Below are 22,278 nucleotides of genomic sequence, written 5' to 3'. Positions count from 1 at the left end.
GCTGACTATTATGAAAGGATGGAGAGACTGACTCACTAGCTGACTGACTAAATGTGGGAAAGAAAAAAAGAGAGAGAGAGAGCAAGACAGACAGAGAAAAAAGAGAGAGACAAACAGACAGACAGACAGACAGACAGACAGACAGACAGACAGACAGACAGACAGACAGAGAAAAAAGAGAGAGACAGACAGACAGACAGACAGACAGACAGACAGACAGACAGCCAGACAGACAGACAGCCAGCCAGCCAGACAGACAGACAGACAGAAAAGAGAGAGACAGACACAGACAGACACAGACATACACAGACAGACAGACAGACAGACAGACAGACAGACAGACAGACAGACAGACAGACAGACAGACAGACAGACAGAGAGAGAGAAAAAGAGAGAGAAAAAGAGAGAGAGAGAGAGAGAGCAAGACAGACAGAGAAAAAAAGAGAGAGAGAGAGAGAGAGAGAGAGAGAGAGAGAGAGACAGGGAAAGAAACAGAGGCGAGACAGTCCATAGCTTTGCATTGAGCGTATTTGTGAGCTGCCTCTTAATTGAACTTGCCCAGTGGGGATGTAAGAGAGTGGTGCAGACAGATACAGGAGCTGTCAGAGCTGCCTCAACCAAATGGAGAGAGAGGGCTAGGAGAAAATATGATTTAAGGTGAAACGAGCGCATCATTTGTTATTCTGACCCAGCTCTCAGAGAGCTCCCCCGCTATTCTCAGTTATGATTAGGTCTGATGAAAGAACATCAGAACTATTAGGATGTTAGATTACAGACCTGATACCTTCCCAGTTCTGATTAGGCGTGATGGAGGGAACATAGGAGGATATCATATTTATACTAATAGTTGTGATTACAGACCTTCCCATCTTCACTTGCGACATGATGATCTCAAGAAATTGTATCCGCTGTGAAATTCTATCCGCTATGAAATTCTATCCTCTTTGGCATGTTCTCTTAACTTTTTTGTCGGTGAATACTGGTGTAACTGGATACAGAGCATGCTCTGTCTGACTATGCTGGTAAAAACCATATCAATCTGATGAAAAGTCTCCATGTGTTTTTACACAGTGAATTATGGGTGCATTATGTGTCATGTTAAAGTCAGGGTTGCCACGCTATGCCATTTGTTGTGCTTTGCAATCACGTATTGTGAACATTTAGGCCATCCGACCAGACCAGGAAAGAAGGAAGCAAAAATTATGCTTGTTTACAACTGACTCCAAAACTCCTCCCTTCTCATCTATCTATCCTAATAATCCTGTAATCCCAGGGCCCAGTTTCTCCAAAGTTACCCATCTGGATTTTGCCTATCGGATAGGATTAAATGCATAGACATAGAATGAATAGAATTGACAAACAATTTACTTGAATGGGGACTTCCATTCTATTCATTCTATTTCCATACATTTAATCCTATCTGATCGGCAAAGTCCAGGCAGATAACTTTAGAAAAACCTGGGCCCAGGGCAGTAGGACTAAAATCTTCCGATTGAATTGCTTCCCAGCCTTCATACGATCCATCAGCGGCACAGCGAATCAAACGGCAATTTAGTACACGGCAGGAAGCAAAACATTGCGTAAGAGGAACCGATAAGCTTTTCATTAGGATCCAACGTTGATTACTGGAACAGCTGTAGTCAGTGAATGAATAGGATCTTTTCTTTTGTGTGTTTTTGTTGTTTATGTTATAGTACTCCAAATTCACAGATGTTGTTTTGATAAAGTACAATCAGTACTGTCAGATCATTGTTGATAGCCGGACGCCTGTATCAGAGATATTAACCATCACCATAATCCATACTAAGAGCCGGACTACACAGATTCAACTCAGCATGCGTGGTCCTATTGTAATTAATCCTATTAAAATCACTACCCTGACCGTTAGACATTGGCACAAGACTTTCTTTGATTTTCTCCAAAGGACGTTATGGATTATGGATGAAGTACTTTCTTTTCACATTATACTGGCCTCTGCTGGCCATTCCATGGAGTTGACTCGACTCGGCATCCACAGTTGATGTAATACTTTTTGTTTAAAGAAAAGAGTATCATGAGCCATAATGTGAAGTATAATTACGTGGACAACGTTTTTGGTTTCTTTTCCTTTTAATACGTGACCAGCAACTTGGGTTCCCTATTGAAATGTGTGTAGATGCCTGTTATACAGCGAAATAGTCACACGAAACCAGACAATGTTAATCAAATTGAATGAAGGCAGTTGATATAGACATTTGTTTTTGTTATTTTTCCTATTTCCTTCTTATCGACTGTCCTTCACTTCCTGTGTCTGTAAATTGTGATTCTGGGCAGTTCCTTCACGGGTAGCTAAGATTCCTGGTGTGTTGGCCAAACATCCAGCCGTGAGGGAAATGTCACAGCGCTCCTGCACAGTCATGACCTCCACTGACCAGTAATTGATGTGCAGGGTCACTGTAAGTTCATGAACAACACACATGCACGCACACAGTCACATATGCATGCCCACATGTATGCACACACGCACGCGCACATGCATGCACGCATGCACGCACATACACTCACTCATGCACAACGTACGTATGTCATCACGCACACACCAAACACACAGCAAGTCCCTAAAGCTTTTTCTACCGGGGGACCAAAAGAGATGTCATTGAAAATCATGTCATCCTAACAGTTTCCTGGGCTGGTGCAAGAGCTGCGAGAATCACCGTACCATCCCACTGGGCACAGATCATTTCAACAGCTATTTTTGATTTACATTTGGTTGAGTTGTCAACTAACATGAATTTAATGTGATATGTTGACGGCAGTTAGCCTTGCGCTTAAGAACATTGGGCCAGTAACCAAAAGGTTGCTTTTTTTAAATCCCCAAGTTGACGAGTTGAAGATTTTAAAAAAAATCTGTCATCTAGCAAGGCACTTAACCATAGCTGCTCTGGATAAGAGTGTCTGCTAAATGATGCAAGTGTGAAATCAATCAAAGATTTCACCCTGTCATTGAATTCAGCTTAAGACTGAATTACATTGATAACTTTTTGGAAGTCCAATCAGTTTTCCATGTCATCACAGTTTTTAGTCAGTGGAGTACCATTTAAGGTCAAATACATACATGAAGGACTACACACACACACACACACCTTCCCAAACACTGTTGTTAAACATGTATGTTAGTTGTAAGAGGAAGGACTCCAGTCAGTTTTTTTCAGGTCTTTGTTTGACTGAGGCCCATATTGTTTTGTCTGGGGCCCATATTGTTTTGTCTGGGGCCCATATTGTTTTGTCTGGGGCCCATATTGTTTTGTCTGGGGCCCATATTGTTTTGTCTGGGGCCCATATTGTTTTGTCTGAGGCCCTTATTGTTTTTTGGTAAAGCCCATATTGCCCGGTCACACCGTTGCTCTTGTGAACCAGTCAAAAGCCTATAGCGGACCAGGAAGAGGCCCTGTAGTCTACAGGAAGTTCTCAGGATAAATTCACCAGCTTGTAGGCTTAACTTAGACATAGATGGCTGGTTGGGTTGGTTTATGGTAGAAAGGCAAGGGTCTAGAAAGAGAAAAAAAACGATATATTAGGCTACGTTGATGGTCGGAAACAGACAAAGACCATGTGGTGTATTGCTAAAGTGATGTTTACGACAAAGTGAGTGTGTGTGTGTGTGTGTGTGTGTGTGTGTGCGTGTGAAATATACAGTACAGGAGGCAGTAAAAAAGTTAAAATGTATCTCATTTTATTGAACCTTTGACAATCGACAAATGCTACTTCATATTTGTACAGAGACACAAGCATTCCGATCCTCTTTCCTAAAATAGTGTCCACCGGATTCAAACATACATCTGAAATGAAACCGTTTTTGTGGCAACATTAAAGAGCAGATAATCGCTGCATCCAATACAAGGAAAGGATCATCCCAAACCACACCTAAGACACAAATTAATGAGTGAACCGATCCATTTTGTTCCTTTAAAAACAAAACGATTATCTGTAAAATATCCAGATGGTCCTTCTTTTGAAAGAAGACAAGAGTAAAAGAGAACATAATATGCTATGTGCATCATGGAGTGCCTGTGTGTGGTGGAGAGACGTATCCTACAACATTTGAGTTCATGGTCACTGGGTCATTCAGTGGTCAAGCTGAGGTCAAGCTGTGGCTCGTGGTGGCATCGACCTTGGTGAAATAATGACTGAGTTTGTAAGTGAAATGAGAGTGATGATTGTATTAGTCTTGTCCTCACTGTACCTAACAGCAAAGTGGAAGTGTTTTTCAGTTCGGGTTTGTGACAACTGCTAAGTACAGTAGGAAGTGAGTATTCACTCAGGAGAGGACAAAGTAGTTTGCATTATTTCCATGGATGAAAACAAGATTTGGAATAGACCTGAGAGATACTCACTAACATGCATGGCTGAACTACAAAGGACCTATCCCATTGCAAAGAGGGACCTATCCCATTACAAAACATGACAAAAATTAAAAATGCAATGCAAGCAGGGATTGCTTGTCTAAAATGCAACAGTACTTTTACACTTGTGGGTTTAAGGTACTACAAGGAAGAAAGTAATTATGTTGTCACAAAATATGTATAATTTACACATTAATGTATTAGGACACAATACCTTTTCTAGATTAGAAAGTAACATCGATAAATTGCATCAAAATAATTTCCCTAGATTTATAAATGTCTCCTATGTCTGGTAAACTGACCATAAATAACGTATGAACAATGTGTAAATGTAAGGGAAGATGTGCATATTGAAATTTATCTAGGCTATTTTCTTACACTTCAATAATTAATATCTGTCATATAAGCACAAGAAAATGGTAGTAAAAACATTTAAATTCATGGCTACTTTAGTTCCATAATCATGAAGGTGGGAGTTTGGCAAAGCTATAATTCACAACTGTACAGCTACGTAGCTCTTTCCTTCTTTCCCATTGCAAAGAGCGGTCTGTGGTCAAACGGTCTGTGGTCAAACGGTCTGTGGTTGAATCGAGGGTGGTCTGTGCGATTGACGTTGGCCCAAGGGGTGGTCCAAAGTGCCTAAAATAAAATGAGGTGGTAGCATGACATTTTCTGTGATGATTCAAGTTTGCGGATGGCCTATTCTAGTTCATAGTGGCCCAAAGTGCCTTGGAGGTGGCTTAATCTAACCTAACCCAACCCAATTTAGTCTGATTTGGCCCGGTGGAACTCTAGTTCCCAGGGGGTCTCAGTCCTGGGTTTCCAACCCTTCTAGGTGTTCGGGGATGGGCAGACCCGTGAGGACAGTCAGACACTTGTTCCACACATTGAAGACGGGACACACGGGCTGGGCGAAGGACACGTGGAACGTGTGCAGGTTCTGCGAGCCCACGGCGTCGTAGAAGGTAAGCGAGCCGGCGTCGTAGTCCAGCAGGACACCCACGCGGCGCAGGTGGGGCGAAGGCTCGATGGCCAGCTCCTTGCTGTTGTGACGCACCACCCACGAGTTGTTGCAGCGGCACAGGACCCAGGAGGCCGAGTTCTTGCCGATCCACTCGTGCTTGGGGGCCGACTTGTAGGCGATGCCCACCGCATACCTGCGGAGAAAGGAGTAAGAAGACACTGTTTGCCTGCCTCTAAAACCCAAACACTTCATCACTTGTGAACACTTACCAAGTGTTAAATACTCATAGTTATTACATGAGCATCGAATATTTCTCTGACTACATTGTGTAAATGTGCTTTTAAGTGACTTACAATGTGGCCTATATCTCTGTCATTCTACCCAGCCAGATCCAACACCATGTGGCACCATGTGGCACCATGTGGCTCAGAGCAAGACATTGGTCCATCATGTCTCCCAGGTCTAACTCACCATGTGCTTCCTCCAATCAGGGCCTCCCAGTAGTGGCGTCCGCTGTCGATGTAAACGTTGCCGACGACGCCGTAGCTACTCTGGCTGGTGAAGCGCTCCTGGCCGTGTCCCTTCTTCGATGCCGTCTCGTCGCGCTCCACCGTCAGGTTGTCATGGGAGATCTTCAGCTTCTTGTGGGCGGACTTGGGGTCCAGCTTGAAAGGTTGGCCTGGACGAAGAGGACGGAGAGAGACAACATGGTTAAGTTAGCAAGGGACTAAGGTAGGATAGGCTATGAAGGCAGCAGCTGTATGTATGGTGTCCATATTAGGAGACCATCCCCGACATGTGATGCTGTCCTAATATGGACACCGTATTGAAACATAATATGGTGACCATATTAGGTAAGAATCACAAGATACTTCTCTAAAACTGCATGCTATAATTCCAAGTTTCCTTCAATCGTAATGAATGTGGAGCCCTTACTGTTGGTTTTGAGTGTCCCTGGCTCACTGCTGCGGGCACCTGCCTGGTTGATGGCTTTGACGATGAAGATGTACTTGGTGCCGCTCTGCAGGCCGTGGACGGTGTAGTGATTCTGCTTGATGTTAGGCACAATCATCCAGCTGTCTGCAGAGTTACACAGGCCTGGGAGGGAGAAACAGACTCACAGCTACAGTGTGGTCATGCATACACACTCAGCTATGCATTGGTGCGTATGTGGGAACACACAAATGTTTACGTTTCCACACACGTAGTCACATGAACACACACAGAGTGGCTATAACAGAACAATTACGCAGACTGCACATGTACAGTACACATACTTTGTTGTTGAAGTATTGCGGCCTTGATAAACTTTGAAAAGCAAACATCTTCAATTAATTAGGTCACTCGTAACCTGCTGAATTCCAGGACGTAAGCAAAGTTATTTGTCACAGAATTGCTTTGCCTGCTGCAGAGACAGCCAATCCTCAGCCAATGTAAGTATCATACTTGGACCAAATATAAACATTCAACCAATTAAGTGCATGTTTCCCCGAACTTATTGTATATTTGTATTCTTTAGTTTAGCGAACTCTTATCTATAGTTTGAGAGAGGTGTAGGTTTGAGTCTGTTTGTGTTAGGAGGGGAGGAAGTCGATTCATGTGATCCTAGGAGACCAGAGCTAAAGGATAGAGTGGAGTGGTCCAAATTCCATAATCAGTCACTTCCTCAATCAATTCTAAAGCCTTTTAATCATACTCAAGTGAGAGGGGAAGGATTCATGATCAGTGTGTTCAGACAATGCTTCTTGTCCAATATGACTTTGGCGTCGGAGGGTGTAGTAGATTTAAGGGGAATTGAGGGGTAATTTATCATACAAAGTCAATTCATTACGACAAATGCCAGTGATGTTCAAAAAGTCAGCCAGTATGCAACGCAGCATTATGCCATTTGTTGTGATTCATTTCTAATGATCCAACACATTCCATATATATTGCCATTCACTCTACTCTGTTGTTTCATGTGGTTACTGTAGGTGTTAGGATGGAGGGGGGGGTCATTCACCTCTCAATGGCTGTGCTGTTCCATGTCCGTGGGACTGGCTGTGCTGTACATTGATATGCCTATACTAAGCCGTGCTGTGCCACATTGATGCCCGCAGGCTTAATTCTCTGCCAGAACAGCCATCGTGCTGAGTGCACAGTGTATTCTCCGTAAGCTTCACGCGACATCTGTTTGCCCTGCAATTAAATGACCCTGAGTGAGACCCTATGGGGCCAGTGTCTGCCGTCACCCCTTTTCCTCTGAAGTGTCATTTCAAAGATGTGACATTGTGACAACACCTCAGCCTCAGTCCAGAGCTTAGACCTGGTGATTGGATGTGAAACTAGGGCAGGAAGAAAACATAGCGTGTGCAGAGAATGAGGAGAGGAGGAAGTGGAGAAAAACACGTGTCACTTTGGGTTTTAAAGCCACCCCTCATGAAAAGTGCTGATGTTGGTAAAGGGCCTTCTCAATGGGGTTCCAAAGAGCATCTGATACAATTGTTACGTTCAATTATCATTCTAGGGTGAACATGGTAGACTTCTATTATACATTTATGCTCATTCATTTTGTATATTGGTACCAGAAAGACATTCAAAAAGTAATTCTACTTGGGGGCACTGGAGTTTTCAACATGATTTAAGCGTGGAAAAATCCAACTGCTCCAGTTCCAAATTGCAGCAACACCGATGCTGTATTGCAATATTAAAGCTATAGTTCTGGTACTTCTCAGTTTCTTCTCTTTGTTGGTGTTGCTAAAATGCTCACGTTTGCAGTGAAGAGAGGTGATCACAACATGAGACAAACCATATCCTATTTATTCTCATGACACCCTATAACCTTGTTTGCTAGCCGTCCGCTTTCATCAAACCACACACCGCTATATTTCCCATCCCCTGATCTCATTTTATATTGCTTGCCCAGCGAAGTATGCATGAGCGTGGCATTCAGGCGTGATCCGTGGGGGAGGAGGGCTCTGAGCACTGATTCGTGTTATGACTGTAATTCGCTCCGAGTCAGCTAGTCTCCCTCTCTCCATTCCACTCTGTCCCCTTTGACACTGCAATAACTCAAGCTGAGATCCTGAGATTTGAGATCACCCCATTGGCCCTAGTCGACAGGCTCGGAGAGAAGAAACACATGATTCGGTTTTGGTTCTTGAGTCCTCCAGCTGTTTGGCTTTACACCCGAATCATCACGGGGCTTTGAGTTGGAAAATACAAAAGTTATCATCAGGAGAGAGTTCTGTGAGCACAAAGTGTTCTCTCAAGGCGTTCTGTGCACTTACTAGCACCATTGGCTTGCCATGTGAAGATACCATTGTGTGTCTGGTGGTGTGCCTGGTATGCCAGAGGGTAGTTTAACTTACACCCTGATACACACTGACAACATTGGCCTGACCTATGAAGATAGTTGTGTGCTTGGAGGTGTTCCTGGTATGTGTGACTGCATTTTTGCCGACACTCAGATACTTACTGACAACGTTGGCTTGCCCTGTGAAGATAGCATACTGGAGCTCATAGGAAAGCACTGTGAACTCGTCGTCTGAGGTCCAGTGGACGGTGATGGTGTCGTACGATGCAGTGCAGAGCTCTTCTCTGATGCCCGGAGGACTCGGCGCTACATAAGGGTAAGGAGAATGTTATGTTATGCGTGCTCTGGCATAATGATGAAATAACAGTGCTTCACCTTTTGAGCGTGCTGTTTTACCTCAAACAAAGTACCGTGGCTCTTAAAGGAGGACTGAAGGCTAGAGACTTATGTTGATTGCCAAGCTTTTGTTTGCTAATGATAATTCGTAGCCCAGATGATATTTCAGAGGTTGACAGTTGAGCAGAGGCTGATGACATCTTTCGCTCTCCTCCCCTTCCTAACCCTCCTCTCTCTCTTCTCTCATCTCTCTCTTCTCTCTTCTCTCCTTCCCTTTCGCTCTCTCTCTCCCCCCTCTCCCTCTCCTTCTCTCCCCCCTCCGCCAGTGAGTGCACATCGATGACTCAGAGTGATTCACTTAGTGAGCCAGCCCTCAAGCGAAGCCCTCTGCCATCACAAAGACTAAACAACAATCTCTTCCACAAACTCATATAAATCTATTCATATGATGTATAATTATTTTGGGTACTGCAATAATATGCAATAACATGGACTATTTTGGCATTATGTAGATGTGGAACTTTGGACCACAGTTAGGTGGAGTGCATACAACCACATTTTTAGGTTATGGTTGTAGAGAGAGATGCCAACTCTTGCACTTGACAATAGAATATAGGGAGATATATTGCCAGTGCTTTGATATAGTTGAAATCATGACATAAAGCAATATCATAATATAGGCAACAATATCACAGTATATCACGATATTGCCACATTATCACAATATACCGATATTGTATTAAATGATCACTATTGGCGCCCACCACTACCAGTAAATAGAGCTGATTGTACTCTGTACCTGTGAGGTAGTCCAGGCTCTCCAGCAGCTTCTTCTCCTTGGTGAAGTCCAGAGCGAACGTGTCAAACGTGTCCGTCAGGTTGATCTCTGGAATCAGGACCTGGGAGGAGGCCGTCGCCATGGAAACCCTACCACAAACACATAATCCCAGAGGGTTTAGTTCACAACTATCCCACTATGTTGCACATTTTCATAGGATGCCAGAGGTCGTGTTGATTGACTGTAAATTGTCAATGGTTAGTCAGAGCCGGTGTTTGTAGTGAATTTCTACCACACCCTCCGTGCTGGCCTTGCTCACCTTTCGGTGATACTCTTGGCGGTCTGGAGGAAGCGGGCGTGGTCTGTCTCCTTCAGGGTCTGGTCGGCCTGGGTGATGAGAGCAGAGGACCTCTCGATGCACTGCTTACAGTTGGAGATCTGCTGGGCTAGCTTCCTGATCCGGACCGCCTATAGAGCAGATAGGACAGAGGGGGTTAGAATGGGTTAAAGGTGATTAACTGAATCCCATGTCAGGGATGGTAGAGATTTAGCCCAGATGGGGCTTTTTGGGATCGTATCCAGATGTTCTTGGCTTGTTGCTTTCTCTTCACCTAATGAGAGGTTAAGAGAGAGTGATTGAGGGCAGTGAAATGTGGTTGGTTGGATGTTGTATTTAGGTCAGAGACACTGCCCTCATCAACCTTTTCTGACACACTAAACTGAACAACTAATCTTTGGTTTCATTCGAATGTGTATATTTTTGTTGCAATTTTCTGGTATTTATATGAAACAACTTTTCAAGGATTTCTATTTAGGCAGGTTTTCATTTCCAGTCGAAAGGTCAGAGCTAAACTGCCTCTATGGCCCCTGATATTGCTACTTCTACTTTAAAGCCCTGCTCCTGACTCAAGTCCTGACACGAGACCAGGAAGGAACGAAGGAAGTCCCGTCATTTAGAGAAACTGCAGGAGTCTGGTTTCTGACTAACCCTGGACAGCTATTGGTAATTCCAATGCCAACAGAAATTCAGTAAGGGAAATGAAGCAAGTAAAAGTAACACAAAGTGTGAAGTCATTTCCATTTCCTCTCTGACTACAAATAGTTAGCTTTAAGAGAACTCCAACTCTGTCAGTCAGTAAAAATAATTGAGACATGCCCTGTAGGTTGGACATCTTGATAATTAAGCATGGTCCAATTCCCCTTGGTGACCTTGTTCAAATGTTCGCTTTGCATCGTAAATGAACAGATCGAGAGTGAACAGACGGTGGACTTTCCAACAGATCCAATGCAGACCCCGAACAGAAGGCGAGAGACATTTACCCTTCTGTTGTTTTACTATTACATTCCTTCCCAGGCCGTACGGTTCAGACTGCAGCTCAGTGAAAGTGCAGAGGATTGTGTGTGTTGGATGGGATTCCCCTTTCAGACCCATGGCCCCTCCTGGATCTTACCTTCCCCTCCTTGATTTTGGTCCCAATGATCTGCCTCCTTTGCTGGATGATGTCAATCAGGAGGTCGCATTCTTCCATCAGCTTTCCCTCCTGCCGCGATGCATTGACCTGAGAAACACAAGTGGAACATAATACATCTGTCTGATTATTCATAGCCTTAAGTAAGCTGTGATTACAAACCATTTACTGTTATACTTACCTAGAGTCAGATGAACTCATGGATACCATTTTTATGTCTGCATTATGAAGGAAGTTAGAGGTAGTTTCAAGAGCCAACGCTAACTAGTGTCACAGGAACGCTAGCGTATGGTTTGCACTAACGCTAGTTAGCAGTGGCTCAGCATTGGCTTTCAAAACTACCTCTAACTTCTTTCATACTGCATGCAGAGACATACAATTGGTATCCACGAGTTCATCTGACTCTGGCTATGTCGAAAACCGGATCTCGCAGTATCCCATTAATGTTTTGTATTTGTCAAAATGTCCGACCTGTCTCAAGGCCATGATTTATAAAAAAAGTAGAAAAACAGATGAATTGCCAGAATCTTGCAGTATCCATTTAAAGCTCTAGTTCAACTAATGATAATTCAGATGTCAGTTGGTTTTGCATTGCAAATAATAGCCTACGGGTGAATGAATCAACATTGAGCCACAGTACCTTAATGTGTGTTTGTTTCTGGCTACTACAGAAGATAAAGAATGCCCTGTGCCTGTGTTTTGCTGAGTCTAACAGTGCTCAATTCTATGTAGCATTTGGATAAGTCTACAGATCTTGAAGGTTTGCGATTGTTGAGTGCATGCACACTCAGGTCCACTTTACTAGCCACAGGCCTTTGAAATAGATGCCTCTTTGGTGCCAGTTTTTATGTCCTGGTGAAACACAGATTTTCAACCGAAGCGAAAAGCAGAGAGGGGAGTTGTGAAAGAGGGATTGTTTGAGCGTTGCCAAGCCAACGAGGTGTGTTACGGTCACTCCCTGGTGTGGACGGGCTGTTTATGATATGAAAGGGACTCATTGAAAAGCACACAGATCTGTCTTTCCAACGCCAGTAATTAGGTTCCTTCGCCCTGTGAGTGAGTTTCTCGACTGTACATTCACAGGGTTTAGACGGGGGTCATGGGTGAGTGCCACCATCTCTCCCTCTGATCTGCCGTGGAATATTTGTGGATTGTAGGTCTAATGAACTCTCTATGTATTACAGTAGGATGTTCAGTGAGGACACACTGTGGGCTCAGCCTTTGGACATGGCAGGGGAGCGTGTGACGGACATAAAAGATGAGCCTTTGGCAGGAGCATAAGAGATTCATTTAACCCAAAGCAAAAGCGTTTCTGGGGAATTGCCCGTCAAAAGAGCTCAGAAACGTTGAACAGAAGGTGGAGGAGAGGCTGATTTGCTTTAGAAGGATTTCAAATATTCAGCGATCTCTCCAAAAAGTACACACGCGTCCTGTGTACTCTCTTTAAGTGCTGAGAAAGGGAGTCTTTCCGGTCCTTGCACATTTATGCACACTGATGATGACTATACAAAAAAAAAACTCTAACTGTAATCCTTGGGGTGGATATATCAAATTAAAATCTACAGCTTTAATGAAGTGGTTTCATGTGTTGCACAATAATTCTGCAGCTCATTCCACATTCCTCAATTATTCACGCAGATTACTTTTACAAAGTACAAAGTTGATTCACTGAGCACAAGCTGCACGCACGCACTCACACACACACACACACACACACACACACACACACACAAACACAGAATCACTTGAGAGTTAGCCTATACACTCATTAGTTAATGGGTGGAAGTGTGTTTAAAAACCATGTACACGTTCGTTTCTGACCTACATCCACCATGAAAACGAGGTCAGATATTTCCCCTCTTTTTCTCTGATGCATTATTTAAATACATCCATTTTAAAAGGACCAGGTTTGTGGATTTTAAAAGGCTAAATGAAATGACCAAAGTGGACCTGCGGCCTGTCCTCAAACGTTACCACCCTTTTAGTGTACTGGTCACAGTGGCCATGGAGGTATATTACAATCTCTGCTTAGAGTATAAGTCATAAAGATTCAGGCCATGTCATTTTCATTTCCTAGCCCACCTTTCCACCATGGGGCTGTGACTCTTTCCTCTCAGGGGCTTCTAATTTGAATCATCACAGATCAAGAACAAGTGACTATGGTCAGAAAGGCTTAATCCAGAAGAACCTTCATTAAAGAAGTGGCACAACCAATCGGTGGTCTCCGTATAGATACATTATAATACATGTTTCTAATGTGTTGCTTGACAAGTCAATGATTAGTAGCCTATATCAGGAAAACATTGTGCATTTTGAAATTGTAGAACATGATTCTATGTACAAATTCAGATGAGCAAACTCAAGCGGAGACAGGAGCATCTGTTGCCACACAAACTACTTCATGATGACATGACAACATTAGCATAATCATGTCAGGGAAATCATCATTTAAAAAAAATCAATACAAAAATCTACAAAGTTTGTAGTTCTCTGAGGTGAATGACATACTGTACAGTTAGTTAATTGGGCTTGCATCACATGCACTACACTGACTACAGCATGCCTCTTGCACATGCACGCATCTATGAACTCATAGCATGGTCAGTGACAGAGCGCTCACCTCTACATGTTGACAGGTTTGGATCAACTTTCCCATCAACCCTTCCAACTCATTATTCCTCTTGACCAAATGACTCAGGTTGGAATCCAACGCTTGCTGCAAAAGAAAGAGGAAATTACTATTGAAGACAGAAGAGAAAACAACAGTTATTGTCCTTGTTTTTCTTATGAACAAGCCTGAAAATCAACCTACCATACTTTCAAGAGAAAATAAACACAAAACCAAGCTGATCAAAAGGTGTCAGAGGTCCTACATTTCTGTTTTAGAGAGAGCAAAATCATAAAGCCAAAACGGAGAAGCATCTTCCTCCTCCTCCCTCTCTTCCTCCCTCTCCTCCTCCTCCTCCCTCCTTCCCCTTCCAAAATCTCATCCACAGTTGTCACATTCGCTTTTGGACAATTTGGACACGAACCTCCGGGCGCTGCCCCTGTCCCTCGTCCCGATACCGCCTCATCCCGGTCAGTCAGTCTCTGAGCAGGACTCACAGCCTAACACGACTGGCAGAGCTTGAGCCACTCCGGGGAAGAAAACGTCATCCCCCCCGATCGGCAAATGAAGCATCAAAAGCTCCTCTGACAGCCCATCTACCTATCAAGGAGTCTTTATGTAAGCTGTTCTTCATGACGTTTTTTCCCCTTTTCCCCCTTCCTATTCTGCCAGGAAAAAAACCTGTCCTCTTTATTTCATCATTCTATCATATTATTGCCAAACCGACCATATTAAGCCACAATGTGATGTTCAGTAGGGATTAAATGGAGTTGCCCCATGGGTAAACAGCGTAAACTACAGACGAGCCAGGCAGGAGAATAAGGGTGGGGGGGGGGCTTACCAGTCTAATGGATGGCCTTAATACGACGATGACATACAAAACAAAAAACACATTAAGGACCATAGGGGATGGCATGATCAACGGGGGTGTAAAAATAACTGAACCCATGGAGGAAAACAGCAATACTACAAGGACTACTAGCGTGTATTCTTGCTTGAATGGACATATTGAATAGGTATCACTGGGAACCAAAACCGTAGTTCAGTCACCAACTAAGGGGTCAAACAGTATGCCCCATGTGACTCCCTCCATTATGTTCTCCTCAGCGTGTTAAATCTAATGGCCGATTGAAATTGACGTTAATACAATGGAATTTGTCCCCCACATTCCTGAGAAGATTAATTAAAATGTCCCTGTTGTAAATTTGTATTAGGGTCAGGAGAAATTACTCTTGATCTCATGTATTTATAGCCCATAGTCCCTACTCACTGAGTTTAAAATGGACACAAGCTCTGGGTTGAGGAGGATATTTAATATGTATTTTATTCTTATTCACCTAGTAGGAGGTCAGAAGAAATCAGAGTATCAGAAGAAATGTGAAAGAAGCATCTGTTACATATCTTGAAACCATTGGACAATAAATCATGTATGACAATGTTGGGGTGATCCAAGCCTGTTGTCTGTAAATGTGTTGATAGAGTAAATGAGATTCCCTGAGAGATAAATCATGTGGATAAGACCTCTGTTGAAAGACATTTGGCTGTATGGAGTAAAGAAATGTCTATGGTGGTAAAAGGAAAGACTCATATTAGGCAGGAGACACATCTTCAGAGTTCGTTCTGTTAGGTGACCTAAACTGGGATATGCTTAACACCCCGGCAGTCCTACAATCTAAGCGAGATGCCCTCAATCTCACACAAATTATCAAGGAACCCACCAGGTACAACCAGAAATCCATAAACACGGGCACCCTAATAGATGTTATCCTAACCAACTTGCCCTCCAAATACACCTCTGCTGTTTTCAATCAGGATCTCAGCGATCACTGCCTCATTGCCTGCGTTCGTTATGGGTCTGTGGTCGAACGACCACCCCTCATCACTGTCAAACGCTCCCTAAAACACTTCTGCGAGCAGGCCTTTCTAATTGACCTGGCCCGGGTATCCTGGAAGGATATTGACCTCATTCCATCAGTCGAGGATGACTGGTTGTTCTTTAAAAGTAATTTCCTCAGCATGCCCCTTTCAAAAAATGTAGAACTAAGAACAGATATAGCCCTTGGTTCACTCCAGACCTGACTGCCATCGAACAGCACTAAAACATCTTGTGGCAGACTGCACTAGCATCAAATAATCCCCGCGATATGCAACTTTTCAGGGAAGTCAGGAACCAATACACACAGTCAGTCAGGAAAGCAAAGCCTAGCTTTTTCAAACATACATTTGCATCCTGTAGCTCTAACTACAAAACGTTTTGGGACACTGTAAAGTCCATGGAGAATAAGAGCACCTCCTCCCAGCTGCCCACTGCACTGAGGCTAGATAACACTGTCACCACCGATAAATCCACGATAATCGAGAATTTCAAGAAGCATTTCTCTACGACTGGCCATGCTTTCCTCCTGGCTACCCCAACCCCGGCCAACACCTCCGCACCCCACGCAGCTACTTGCCCAAGCCTCCCCAGCTTCTCCTTCACCCAAATCCAGATAGCAGATGTTCTGAAAGAGCTGCAAAACCTGGACCCGTACAAATCATCTGGGCTAGACAATCTGGACCTTCTCTTTCTAAAATGATCCGTCGCCATTGTCGCAACCCCGATTACAAGTCTGTTCAACCTCTCTTTCGAATCGTCGCAGATCCCTAAAGATTGGAAAGCTGCCGCGGTCATCCCCCTCTTCAAAGGGGGTGACACTCTAAACCCAAACTGTTATAGACCTATGTCCATCCTGCCCTGCCTTTCTAAAGTCTTCAAAAGCCAAGTTAATAAACAGATCACTGACCATTTAGAATCCCACCGTACCTTCTCCACTGTGCAATCCGGTTTTCGAGCTGGTCATGGATGCACCTCAGCCACGCTCAAGGTAATAAACAATATCATAACCGCCATCGATAAAAGACAGTACTGTGCAGCCGTCTTCATCAACCTGGCCAAGGCTTTCGACTCTGTCAATCACCGTATTATTTGAATTTTTTAAATGTTACAATTATTTATTACAAAAAAACGCAAGGAAGGGGTAACATTAAAGTATTACAACATGAAGGACAAACAAGACACTATCAAACATGTATCAGTCTTTCCGCAACAGAGCCATCCTTATGTGTGAGGGTGCGTGTGCATGATAGTGATATAAAATATATGTCATAGTTTCCTTTTTCATGATCACAATCTTGTGATACCCGAACCCTCCAAGATCCCCCCACAGTTCCCCAATAGCTGTCCCTCAACCATTCCACACCTCCTAACAGTACTATTTCTAGGGTCAATATTAGATCATTTTCAGCCATTCCTGAACCTGAGACCAGAAACAGGCTACCTCAGGACAATACCAAAATAAATGGTCTATTGATTCTGTATCCTCACAACAAAATCTGCAGAGCTTTGATGATTTTAAGCCCCAAATATTCAACATTTTGTTGGTGGCAAGAATTCTATATAATAATTTTAGCTGAAAAGCACGAAGTCTTGAATCTTGCGTTGTTTTATATATCAACTCATACACCCTGTACCATGGAATCGGTACATCAAAAATCTCTTCCCAACTATTTTGCAATCTGTATGGCACAGTTGTCAACATCCTGGTCCTTAAATGAAACTGGTATACTATCCTATTTATGCTATTTTTATTCCTTTATTCCAGTTTTGATCCTTTATATTGGGCAGACAGACCAGTTCCCTACCTCCTCCAGCTGCCTCCCACCTCCTCCATTTTGGGGGCAATGCTGTAATCAATTGGTTGTACTCTTGGATTGAGCAGACCTTCCCGTACAATTCTGATATCTCCACGAAGGACATAACTCTACCATTACAATTTACAATATCATTCAAGAACAAAATACCCTTTTCAAACATCTTTCCCATAAATACAGGTATTTTATCAACCAGCACATTTGAGTTCAGCCATAATATTTGTTGTAATATTTGTTCTACCTTTTCAGGGGGATGAAATTGAAATTGTAGCCAGCTCTGCAATGCTTGTTTGAAAAAGACAGATACTTTCACAAAAGTATCATTTTCAATTAATCGAAAATGAGACATGGCAATCTGCACAAAGGCAAAAAGGCCATTTTTAAACAATGGATGAGCTTTTCATATTAATCTACTTGAGAACGACTTAGGGTTCAAATAAAACTTTTGAATGAGTGAAGCTTTTAGAGAGAGGTTTAGTGCTTTTATATTTAATAATCTCAACCCACCCAATTCATATTCATTATATAGATAGGCTTGTTTTATTTTGTCTGGTTGAGCGTCCCAGATAAAGCGAAATATCTTTTGCACGTATGATTTGAAAAACAAATCATCAGGAGTAGGCAGCGCCATAAGTAAGTGAGTAAACAGAGATATGACTAAGGAGTTAATCAGGGCAATTTTTCCATAAATAGACAGGTATTTACCTTTCTATGGTTGCAGGATCTTGTCTATTTTTACAAGTTTCTTATTGAAATTCATTGTGGAGAGCTTATTTATATATTTTGTAATATGAATACCGAGTATGTCTACTTCACCATCAGCCCATTTTATAGGTAAGCTACAAGGTCATGTAAAAGTTGTATTTTTTAAGGATCCAATACGTAATATTGTACACTTATCATATTTAGGTTTTAGTCCAGAGAGTACAGAAAAGTCATCGATGAGATATTGCAGGGAACTAGCTTGCGTCATCGGCATACATGGACACTGTTTTTAAGCCATGGATGTCTAATCACCGTATTCTTATCGGCAAACTCAACAGCCTTGGTTTCTCAAATGACTGCCTCGCCTGGTTCACCAACTACATCTCAGACAGAGTTCAGTGTGTCAAATTGGAGTGCCTGTTGTCCGGACCTCTTGCAGTCTCTATGGGGTACCACAAGGTTCAATTCTCGGGCTGACACTTTTCTCTGTATACATCAACGATGTCGCTCTTGCTGCGGGTGATTCCCTGATCCACCTCTACGCAGACGACACCATTCTGTATACATCTGGCTCTTCTTTGGACACTGTGTTAACAAACCTCCAGACGAGCTTCAATGCCATAAAACACTTCTTCCGTGGCCTCCAACTGCTCTTAAACGCTAGTAAAACCAAATGCATGCTTTCCAACCTGCAGCTGTACATAGCCCATCTGTACATAGCCCACCCAATCTACCTACCTCATCCCCATATTGTTTTTATTTACTTTTCTGCTCTTTTGCACACCAGTATTTCTACTTCCACATCACCATCTGCTCATCTATCACTCCAGTGTTAATTTGCTAAATTGCAATTACTTCTCAACTATGGCCTATTTATTGCCTTACCTCCTCACGCCATTTGCACACACTGTATATAGACATTCTTTTTTTTCTATTGTGTTATTGACAGTACGCTTGTTTATTCCATGTGTAACTCTATGTTGTTGTTTGTGTCGCGCTGCTTTGCTTTATCTTGGCCAGGTCGCAGTTGTAAATGAGAACTTGTTCTCAACTAGACTACCTGGTTAAATAAAGGTGAAATAAAATACAAATGAAAACATGGTTGAACTTAAACTCAATGCAATTGTCCTATTTATAGATATTTAAAATAGTTTGTTTTTAAAATGCAAATACAACAGATGGAATGCCTAAATCCTTAGTTTCTATTTTGAATGTTCTCATAGCAGGAGATAATGTAGTAGATGAAACGACAGCCTACTGTATCCATTTACCAAATACACTAGTTCTCTTCATTGCGGAATATCACTAGCCACATTTCAGTAGTTAACATTTCAAACTGGGAGAAATCCCTGGTCATTAGTGGCAGGGTATATGGAAACTTTGGAGATTTAAATACAGTTCTCTAAAAACAAAGTGGGCTACTCCTGAGTGTGGTCAGATGACATTGAAGGCAGTTGCAGGGAGTTCTACAAAGGAAATACATTCCAACGTCTTTCCTTCAACATCTGTATCTAATCAAGAGAAAGCTACCACTAACCAAGATTTCAATGGCTTCTTTCAACTTGACCTTCCAAGATCCCTGAAAAACGTTTACTGTTCAATATCTGATCATATCTATATTGGAGGAAGCACCAAAGGCATCTAAAACACTATTTATTTGACACTACCATAGCATAAAGAGAGCTGAGGACAGGCAGGCTGTTTTTTATCTTAATGCAATGGTCAACCTATAATGTATGTGTTTTGGAAATAACAAAATTGTTATATATTTGTAAGTATGAACCTTTTGGGGTGTCAATTTCTACTCCAATGTTTGCCTTTGTGAACGGCATGACTCAGGAGTATCAGGATCACAACTTTGCCCTTTTCTCCTTCTCCCATAGTCAGAAGTGAGCATCCCACTAAAGCATCCCCCTAAGATGTGTGAGTCCTAGGAGGCCTACCCTCCTCACACACTGTACATCAGGTCCTGTACCTTTTATACTGTAAACAAGGTCACTGATAAAACATGGCGTGTGACATAACTTCTTCTGCATCCTCTATACGAGGGCAACTAGGCTGGTTGTTGTGCTTTGCCTGGCATGTAATTACCTGCAAGCATATACCTGGATTTGCTGGTCAGACACTGATTTGAAAAACTAAAAAAAGTTAGCAGACAATGGTCCCCAAGAACTATCATGTCAGTGCCCATTCCACCATTATAACATAACACAATACCAAACATCTCTTAGCAACAGGCTTCTGTTCGGAATGACAACAAGAAACATATTTTATCCCTGTTTATCACTGACATTCAGTGATGTTAGACATAGTTAGCCTCAGGCAGTGATGTCATGGGAGTAGACCGATTATCCTATACTGTTGCTACACCACTGTTTCTTTCCAGATAGGCAGGTGGGACGTTGTTTTCCTGCTCACTCTGTGTCCGGGTGTCCCTGAACAAGCAGTCTAATTCTCTGAAAAATGTCTACCGGGTCATCACACATCACAACTCCCTCTAGCGCTGTTGTTGCAGCCAGGTCACACCAGATCCACTTCAGTATTCAACGTTTGTCCAGGTTCCCAGGACGTCGGGAGATGCCTTGGATACGATCCACTGGGGGCAATGTGAGTACCTATTACCATCTAGTAGGCTCGCGGCTTGATAGGGCGTTGTGGATTAGGATAGAGGAAGGGCTTGAACCGCAAGCTACGGCTCCGAGGATTGAGGTTTGAATCCCAGTGCTAGGCACTCTTTTGCATTTGGTATGTTTTAACCTTAACCCTTACCTTAAACAGTCGGAATTAATGCCTAAACTTAACCATTACGTTTTTTCTGTTTAATCCCTTTTAGACCCACAGTCGCATCATATAAAGGTCCTACACTAAAAAATGATGTCAAACACTATATGCATTTCCTTCGACCCATATTTATCTCTTAGTAGCATTTGTTGTGTGTCAGTATGATTCCTTTGGCATTAGTAGCCTCTGAAACATTAGAGACCTGTCCACTCGACTGAGACTACAATGGTCCCCTACAAAAGCATATGTTGGTGTCTTTGGCTATGCCAGATTAAGTGATATGACATGCTATTCTATAAAATCCTTTCTCCGTAATTAATATTACCTGATTGAGCTAATCAATGTCAATGTAATTAACTAGAGAGTCGGGGCACCACAAAATAATATTTATAGAGCTGTTATCTTACGAGTAAACTCTTAAAGACCTAGTAATATTATACATCAATAGCAGTCAATATTAATCGTCACCTTAAATCAGTCTCATCTGAAAGTTGTAAATTCTTGGTTATCTTCACGAACCCTGGCTAACAAGTTGAATCAGCAATACCAAATTGGGTTTAATTATTGATTTACTAAATACCTGACTAATCACACAGAATTACATATACACAGAATGAATTATACCTTGATTACAAATTACGTCATAAAGGAAAACGTCCCTAGCGGGCGGAACAGATATGACAGCTGGTTACACAAAAGAAAAGGGGCTGGGTTTGAGTGAAAGAGCGGGAAGACTGAGGGACAAAGGGAGAAGCTGTGCCATCGTAAATACAGCATCTTATGCATTCTAAATTACCGCCCATTTGGAAAAGGAAAATGCAATAAATATTTACTCTGAGCTGCGCTTCGATAGGTTGGTGGTAGATGGAAGGCCGTGTTGCCAAACCGAGTCCTTTGTCCTTTGAAGAATGTCTCTGGTGGTCAATTGGATATGTTGTAGTAATGTCGTTTCGTTGTAGACGGGATACTCTGTCTGTTCTTTCCTAGCCCGTGTTTGCAGCTGCTGTTGCTAACTCAACGGCTAGGAGGTATCACTTCTGTAGTGAATAAGAGTTCAAAGTTCATACCAATCGCAACCAAAGATGATGCTGAGATTGGCTTAGTTCTGTAGTTGACATGTTAGTCCTTTTTTAACGCAGAGGCTGCAGACCTCACGTACTTGGAACAGGAGGTTACATTTTCGTCAAGGCTTTATATAGTGGAGCGAGAAGGGTGTGTTTGAAAAATTGTATAACCAATGTCTCTTCACAGGGGCAGGCCGGTGAATGAG

At 42.6% G+C, this 22,278-nt stretch overlaps 1 protein-coding gene across 3 annotated transcripts in view; it reads right to left on the bottom strand.

The window, feature by feature from the left end:
* Nucleotides 1-3,690: 3,690 nt before the first annotated feature.
* Nucleotides 3,691-22,278, bottom strand: part of LOC110495818 (E3 ubiquitin-protein ligase Midline-1) — a 36,547-nt gene continuing 17,959 nt past the window's right edge. The window contains exons 3-11 of one of the 3 annotated variants that reach the window (XM_036952268.1): nucleotides 13,845-13,940; nucleotides 11,207-11,314; nucleotides 10,075-10,223; nucleotides 9,777-9,904; nucleotides 8,804-8,947; nucleotides 6,283-6,444; nucleotides 5,818-6,025; nucleotides 5,172-5,539; nucleotides 3,691-5,132 (exon numbers count right to left, since the gene is read on the bottom strand). In XM_036952268.1, coding sequence (XP_036808163.1) covers nucleotides 5,191-5,539; nucleotides 5,818-6,025; nucleotides 6,283-6,444; nucleotides 8,804-8,947; nucleotides 9,777-9,904; nucleotides 10,075-10,223; nucleotides 11,207-11,314; nucleotides 13,845-13,940 — 1,344 coding nt within the window. In that variant the 3' untranslated portion in view covers nucleotides 3,691-5,132; nucleotides 5,172-5,190. Of the gene's footprint in view, nucleotides 5,540-5,817; nucleotides 6,026-6,282; nucleotides 6,445-8,803; nucleotides 8,948-9,776; nucleotides 9,905-10,074; nucleotides 10,224-11,206; nucleotides 11,315-13,844; nucleotides 13,941-22,278 lie in introns of all 3 variants that reach the window. The other 2 variants (XM_021571273.2, XM_021571275.2) reach the window with 2 other exon arrangements.

The sequence above is a fragment of the Oncorhynchus mykiss genome, chromosome 18, assembly GCF_013265735.2.
Source record: "Oncorhynchus mykiss isolate Arlee chromosome 18, USDA_OmykA_1.1, whole genome shotgun sequence".
NCBI lineage: Eukaryota > Metazoa > Chordata > Actinopteri > Salmoniformes > Salmonidae > Oncorhynchus > Oncorhynchus mykiss.
This window is presented reverse-complemented; position numbering and strand designations above follow the sequence as displayed.